Raw genomic sequence first — 8,299 nt, 5'->3', positions numbered from 1 at the left:
CAAGAGATCCTCTTGTGGCACAATATGAATACCATAGATTAAAAAGAGGTGAATCAAATATGAATATTATTTTTAAATATGCCTTCAAACCAAATATGAATACCATTTCTAAACATACTTATACATCAAATAAATAATATAAACACTACTTAGGTATGCAATACTATTACCTTCAGATAAAGCAACATATTAAATAAATTTTCTATTCAGTGTGTATGTATCAGCTGCTAAGTTAGTAGCAACAATTGTCTCTACTACATCATCAATTATATAGTCCGTAGCTAGTTGTACATACTCATCACCGTCACCAAAAAACTGTTCGAGTTCTTGCTCTTGGTATGGTTCATTCTCATATACTTCATCTTCCACTACTTCTTCTCCCATATCATATAGATCTCTTGGCTTTAGATGCATAGCAACACTCCACCATTTATTGACAACATCATCCACATAGTACACTATTTGTGCTTGAGATGCTTCGATGTACGGCTCATGTTCTTCATGTTCACCGGTATGAATTACTCTATCAAAATTAACACAATTTAAGTTCCAATGATCCTTTTTATACCCTCTATGTCGAGCAGTATCAGCCCAACTACATTTTAAAAGAACAACCTTGAATCGACCATAATAATTAATCTCAAGGATATCTTCTAACTTCCCATAATATGGTAACTCTCCTTGCCTTAAATTACCGTCAATACTACTTGCAACACATGATGTTTTAGAAGTTTAGAAAACTCCACTATTCTGTATTCTTAGACCTTCTTCTCGAGCCAAAGTTCGAAATTGGGACCCATTGATGTTATATGCGGTAAAATGTCTTGCAACTACCGATGGACCTTGTGCGAGAAACTTTAGATCAATGGACATTGTATCTATTGTGTATGGATTCATAATCTAAATCAAAAAAAAAATTGTCTTAGTGAAGTTTGCACATTCAAACCAAATGTAAACAATAACTAATGATTACTTATTCACCCGCTTTTGGAACTAATCAACAAACTCTTTATTAACTCTCCTCTCTATCTCTGTAGGTGAAGGTCTTCTTCATGAACTGCCCCTTATGTATTGTCTAAACTTGCTATATGAAATAATTACATTAATGTTAAAGAACAAGACTAGACTACTCAAATATTACAATAATAAAGAATATAAAGTTTGTATGAGTTACTTACTCCACAAATAGCATGACTATTGCACAATTAGAAGCACATATCGATGAGCTTTTAGTTTCTGCATATTAGTTAAAGGGAATGTAATCGAAGTTGATGCAGGTTTACCTAATTGAGTAAATATAGAAGACGTTCCAGAAGGCTCTGTGACATTTGGGTCATCTCGAACATGCCTAGGTCTATTGAATCTTGTCTCAATATCCTTAATATACCAAAAACAAAAGGTAAGAGACTCTTCAGCTAAGTAACCCTCAGCTATAGAACCCTTTGAATGTGCTTTATTCCGCATAAAGGACTTAAAATGTCCCAACTCCCTACAAAAATAATAGGACATAAGTGTACAAACTAATTCAAGTGACCAGAATGCAAGTATCTTCAAATTAGAAATGTTAATGTTTTACCTTTCGACGGGATACATATTTCGATGATGCACTGGACCTTCGAGTTTTGCTTCCTCTGCTAGATGGACAGACAAATGAACCATTACTGTAAATAATGTTGGAGGAAATAGTATCTCTAGGTAGCAAAGTGTGCTTTCAATGCGCTCTTGGAGCTTATCAAGCTCTGAAACATTCAAGGTTTTGCTAGAAAGGGCTCTGATAAATGAGCAGAAGTCCACAAAAACTGCAACTACATGGTCGGGCAATACATTGCGGGTTGCCAATGATAGCAATTGCTCTAAAATAATATGGCAATCATGACTTTTCAACCCAAAAATCTTTTTTTGTACCAAATCAACACATCTAGAAATGTTACTTGAGTAGCCATCTAGTACTTTAATATTCTTCAAAGTTGTAAAGAACAACTTTTTAGTGTCCACCTTCTTTTTGTTATCAGTCATAAGTGAAAACACGATAAGGTGATATTTCCCACTATCATCCGGTCAAAGATCACGCCTTATGCCCATTTCTCTTAGATCCTTTAGGGCACTAATATTATCTTTTGATTTCGATTTATCACGGAGCATCGTATATATGATATTGTCACATATATTTTTTTCGATATGCATAAAGTCTATATTATGACGTAACAAAGTAGATTTCCAATAAGGAAGTTCAAAGAATATACTTTTCTTGTTCCATTGCTTAGTTGCTAGTCTAGATCTTTTCCCTCTACAATTCAACTCTGCTCCTCTCCCTTCTTCGATTTGTCTCAAAATGGCAGACCCTGACAATTTTAATGGTGGATTTCGCTCCTCTGTACTTCCATTAAAGTGTACTCTGTTCAACTTAAACCTGTAATTTCTTCTCAGAAAAGTCGATGACCCATAAAGCACCATTTTTTACTATGACGAAGACGACAAGGTTCTGTGTCAAAGTTACACGTCGGGCAGGCAAAGCCAGTATATGTGTTCTAGCCAGATAAGATACCTAATCCAAGAAAGTTACTGATTGACCACATAAGAGCTGCATGCATTCTAAAATTTTCATTCAATGATGAGTCAAACGTTTCTACACCATCATTCCATAACTCGTGTAATTCCTTCACGAGGAGTTGTAAGTACACATCTATATTATTTCCAGGCATGTGCTTCCCTGGAATGTTCATTGATAAGATGAAGGAGGTATGCTTCATACACATCCAAGGAGGTAGATTGTATGGAATCAAGAAGACTGGCCAAATACTATAGGTAGTACTTATTGTTCTAAAAGGACTGAAACCATCACTAGCAAGGCCTAAGCGAACGTTTCGAGGATCCGAATCAAATCTAGAATGAGTCCGATCAAGTGTCTTCCATGCCTCACCATCCCTTGGATGCCTCATCAACCCATCAGCATTATTGTTTGAAGCATGCCATCTCATATGTTCATCAGCCTTACAACACATAAATAATCGTTGCAATCTTGGTTTCAATGGAAAATAACGCAAAACCTTTGCAACTTGCTTTTTTTTTCTTGTTAGGATTCCATTTAGATGTACCACAATGCTTACATGCTTCCAGTTCTGAATCACCTTCCCAGTATAGCATACAAGTATTTGGACATGCAGGTATCTTGGTATAGTCAAGGCCAAGTTTGCTAATGGTTTTTTTGGCCTCATAAAAGGAAGGAGGTAACTTTGCATCTTCAAATGCATCTCTCAACAAATTTAGTATCATAGTCATTGACTTGTCACTTAATCTACAATAGACCTTTATATGATACAATTTTATTAAAAACTCTAGCTTTGGAACTTGCTGCCTTCATACAATGTTTCACTTCCATCTTTGAGAAAATCATGAAAGTCACCAGAATCCTCCCTATGCCCCTCATTTGATATTTCATTTGAGTCCAATGGTTGAGATATCCCTACATCAGCCGTTTGGTGCCTATAATACCCAAATGTATCATTAAACATTGTTTCTATTGGATTTGTTGGGTGAAACATCTCTATCTCCAGATGGCTCTACTGCCTGTTTCTCACCGTGAAGATTCCAAATAACATAATTTTAAGGGAATGGCTTGCAAATCAAATGATCCTGCACTATCTCTCTAGTTTGCCACTTGCCAAAGCCACATTTAGGATATGGGCATCTAATTGTATATTCCACAACCGCATTCTTAAAAGCAAAATCAAGAAATTTATCCAAACCAAGCCAGTATTCGTTTGTATTCCGTGGCTTTCCAATCCATGATTTATCCATTGAAAGATGATAAATAAATTAACATGAACCCTTTTAGAATATACCTCCAAAAGCAATCCTCCAGTCCATGGGTACCTCCAGATTTTACTATCCTTCCAATCTACTCCAAGAATTTCAAATGCTTTTTCAAACAAAGTTAATTCCATAAATTGACAGAGGAAAGAAAGAACCAATGAAGAATTCCCACAAAGGACCCCTTATATATCAGTTTGCTCATATAGCGAAGGATAACAAGCAGTAGAAAAAAGAGGGTCAGAACTACAAACGAAGAAAACCTAAGAATTTCGATATTTCCCACGGCTGCCGCTTTCCTTGCTTAAAATAAATCGTCATCGCTTCCAATTATTTAAAAGCTTTAGAAAAAATTATGACAATTAGTATTATACGGATATAGGGAATTTTCCACTCTTATGATAAAGAGCTTTAAAGAAGCTAGAAAGTTTTTAAAATTTTTTAAAACCAAAAAGTGCAAGGATTTTTCTTTCATGTAAAATTTTAGAAATGGAAAAATAACGTTTTGGGTTAAGAAAGAATAACTTTGGGGCACTAAATAGCTTTTCCTCTATTCATTTATTTTAATTCTTACTAATTTTAGGAATCTATATAAATAATTATAAAATTAAAATTAAATAATAATATTAATAATAGATTTAAATTATAAAATAAAAATTTAAAAAATATATAAGCTCTTGAAAATAACTAATATTGATATATTTAGCAAGATCATAGGAAGAATCTTGTCAAATTTCTCTAACAAATGAATGATTAAAGTTTTATTCATCTATATGAAGATTGAGAATAACTCAAAATAATGAGTCAAAGTATCACATATTTACTAATCAGGAACATCAAAAAATGAATATCATTGGAATAGCCAAAATTTACATCTTTTAGGAACATCTAACATTTTTTTTTTCATATTTTAGTTCTATATCTCTCAAAATTATCAAATTTTTATTATTTTGATATTTGAAAGCAATTTTATATTTACTCATGAGGAGTAATATTTCGAATTACATTATTGATGGAGTTTATTGATTATTAATTTTTAGAGAGGTAAACCGTGCAATTTGATAATATTTTTAAAAAATATTATGTTCTTTTAATCGTTTGAAAGATAAGACGTTAAAGTTGAATTTTGTCTCATAGTAACTTTAATTGATAAGATTTTTAAATTTGAATTTGAATATTATATAAATATTTAACAATATGTAAGTCATATGCAAATAATAAAGTGAAGATGTAATAGCGTACTAAATAAGATATGATTTTCGCCATTAACAGATACGGCCATAAATATAATTTTGTTAAAACACGTGCTTAAATGTTTCAGTACAAACTTGAAGAAAAATGTGTTATCTATCTCTCATCTGTAATGAGGTTCAATATAAACGTCTGAAAAAGGATAGTTTTACTGCATCCAAGAAGAAACCATTTATGTCCCTTTCCTATGAAACTGCTGTAGCAAAAAATAACCAATGGTTTAGCATCTCAATTTCCTAATCTCTACATCTTTATCACCCAAAAAAGGGCATGATGCTAAACACAGATAATGGATGTATAGTCTCGTGAATTTTTGAACCATACCACATACATGAACAAACTAACCATACCCTTCTAAATGGATGATAAACTTCTTAAAATCACATAGAATTGGTGCTAAGTTTGCAAGCTTAACCTTCTGAATCCAACTGGTTTACCGACCACTCGACAGCAAGAGAACTATCCCTTCAGAAGATCCAATGAACCTCAGTATACAATCCAAAGATGACATTCTGGCAAAGAGCAAGTGACTTAAATTTAACACGGTGGAAATACACCAATTGTTACTTCTCTTAGGAGCTTTCCATGGATAATAAAAAAAGAGTAAGCAAGAATTCATTGGTTCAAGAACCTTTACCACAAAGAGAAGGCCAACAGAGAACAACTAAGAAAGTTATGAAACAAAAAGCAGAAATTGACAGTATGAGGATATGAACAAGATAAAATTTCATTCACCTCTCCAGACACGACATCCCAGCAGATAGTGCGGTTATCTTTAGCACAAGTAAGCAAGTAGGAGCTGTCAAGGGGGAACCAGGACATTACAATGACACCTGAATGGAAAATTAAGTACATATAAATATTGTACGGAATGTACTTCATAGATAAACTAAAACTGTATCTTTTCCTTTAAGATCAAATTATCTTATAACAGAATTTTTGAGGTATGTCACACCAATATGCTGTCGTTATTGGTTGTTTAAGGACTTTGAATATAAGATCCAATGAACCATCTTCTGGTGTGATGTTGAAGTATGTTCAGCTTCAAGTGTCATTTTAACACTATCCCTAAATGCAGTGGTTGACATATTGAGTGTCTGAATCAATCTGGTGATATCCATGGATATATCTACTGGAGATTTAACACTGCGGTTAACCTAGAAAGTTCAGATAACACACACATGTTAGGTACACAGTTTGAACACAAAAGCATTAGTGATAATTTCTTATGTAACACAACAGGGAGAAAACAAGAGTGAGAGCAGATTGAAAGCTCATATAACATTTGGTAAAAAAAATGGACTGCATATTGAAGTGATTAGATGAAACTTTCACAACGCCCTGTGAGGCTGAAAGACACAGAAAATTAAAGTTCCTACCCTTTAGCTCATAATCTTGGTTAGCTAATAACCAAATTAACTAGCAAAGGCATGAAATTTACAGAGCAACTGGGAGGTTCATTGTGCGGCAACAGATTAAGGTATAATAACATGCTACCTGACTCACTGTACAGACAAAACTGTTGATTTAACACAAGGATCAAAAGAAACCATTTCGGAGCAGCAAGGGGAACACTAGAAGAAAATAACATGTGTGTCGAGGATTAAGATTGCCAGTACCTTTTCTGCTGCAACCACAACCATAAGGAGTCCAAGGATCTCTTGGTCAGATAATCTTGCAAATCAGACCAGCGCACATATACTTTGAATCAAACGCTCAATATACCTATCATCTGATGCATTTAGCTCCAAAACGGCCTCTTTATAGTTTGGTCCCAAAAGCTCATGAGCAAGAGCCAATATACTAGTGGTTTTGCCAGTACCAGGAGGACCCTGCAGAAAGTTTTATATAGAACTGAATATCCAACATGAAGAAATTATGCACAACATTTTTAGCAAACTGCTTTTGCCAATTCAATGTGACACCGAAGGGACAAACATTTCAGAGTCTGGAAGTCCTAAATTAGATATGCATTTGAGTAAAAATGGTCAACTTCCAGGAAAACTAGCAATAACTACTTTGTTTTTATACATTCTCATCAATCAACACATTAAAACTCAATGTTACTCAAGGATACAACTCAGGATTAAAAAGATGGTATGTGAAACCAAAAGTCCATTCTTCCAAAAAATAGAGTACGGACAAGAGGTAAAAGAATCAGTATCCAACATCAGGTATAAGTTAATACAAAAGATCATAGTTCTTTGCAAATATGTGTACATATAACTATGAAACTCCAAGTACCATTGAGCAAGCACCATCAAGATCTACACAAGAAAAGGAATAAGGAATACTTCATATTCAGGACTTATTGACTTCAAGAGATTAAAACTGAGGTCGCAGTAGCAAAACTGTAATCCGGCAAAAGTCAAACACATTGTATGGAGCTTTTGGGCCATGTATGAGCTTCAATGGCCACTTCTGAAACACTAAATTTCCCACTAACAATTTCTTATACCATGACCTGCCGGAAAAAAAGCCTTCTTTCCCAGCAGGCTCCCAAACAATAAACTCCTTTCAACAGTTTTGCAACACTGTTGATATCTCAATCAGAACAACGTTGTTTGAGGTTTAAACTCCATTTGTAACCAGATTTACATTGTAGAATAGTGACTTGCAGTAAGAGCAAAGATCTCAGGATAATGCTTCTTAGAGGGGTATGCGCATACCAAGTCATTCCAAATTTTAATCTTTTCCCAATTTTATTTGTACTATTTCTGAGAAATCATGCCAATGATTCCTTATGCAGTTGCAGATCCTACACCATACATGGAACTTACTGATTGTGCACCAGAATGCCAGCTCACTATACTTCACTTGTACCAGCTTTATCCAACGCTACTGTTCTTCTTTGAATATCTCCATAACCATTTCATTATTAGAATTTCACTATAATTCAAGCTTGTGAACTATGGCAGAACCATATATTTATACAACGTGATACCAAAAAATCTACAACGTCATAGTTGGAATTTGAACCTAAGGCCTAAAGCAATTTTGAACCTCCTTCATAACTACATTTGATTTTTTTTTCATAACAGTGCACATATAACAAAAAGAAGACCGTTTTCACTCATTTATACTGTGTAATTTTTTGATAAAGGGGGTTCGATCCCTTCACTCTATCTAGTATCCATAATAGCAAAAGTCAGAAATTGAAGTACTGAAAATGTGAGGAAAATGGGAAGGACTGAAGCAAGAAAATGGGGAAAAGCAGTTAACTTCTGAGGATATAGCA

General features: G+C 34.2%; 1 protein-coding gene across 1 annotated transcript; it reads right to left on the bottom strand.

Moving 5' to 3' along the window:
* Window positions 1-3,335: 3,335 nt before the first annotated feature.
* LOC104225340 (replication factor C subunit 4-like) lies at window positions 3,336-7,439 on the bottom strand. The gene is made up of 6 exons (XM_070158739.1): window positions 7,356-7,439; window positions 6,787-6,893; window positions 6,681-6,735; window positions 6,072-6,218; window positions 5,499-5,725; window positions 3,336-3,483 (listed from the first exon to the last, which is right to left on the bottom strand). Exons 1-6 carry the CDS (start codon window positions 7,437-7,439, stop codon window positions 3,336-3,338), a joined length of 768 nt encoding a protein of 255 aa, XP_070014840.1.
* Window positions 7,440-8,299: the final 860 nt, after the last annotated feature.

This window comes from Nicotiana sylvestris, chromosome 10 (assembly GCF_000393655.2).
Source record: "Nicotiana sylvestris chromosome 10, ASM39365v2, whole genome shotgun sequence".
NCBI lineage: Eukaryota > Viridiplantae > Streptophyta > Magnoliopsida > Solanales > Solanaceae > Nicotiana > Nicotiana sylvestris.
Note: the sequence above shows the minus strand (reverse complement) of the source record. Positions and strands in the feature narration are given on the sequence as shown.

Bases quoted from the DNA above. Each gene is read 5' to 3' on its own strand.
- LOC104225340 (XM_070158739.1), bottom strand. From the start codon at position 7,439: ATGTGTTTGACTTTTGCCGGATTACAGTTTTGCTACTGCGACCTCAGT. The intron at 6,894-7,355 runs GTATTCCTTATT...AACTTTCTGCAG, and splicing joins CAATAAGTCCTGAATATGAA to GGTCCTCCTGGTACTGGCAA. The intron at 6,736-6,786 runs GTATATTGAGCG...CTGATTTGCAAG, and splicing joins CTAAATGCATCAGATGATAG to ATTATCTGACCAAGAGATCC.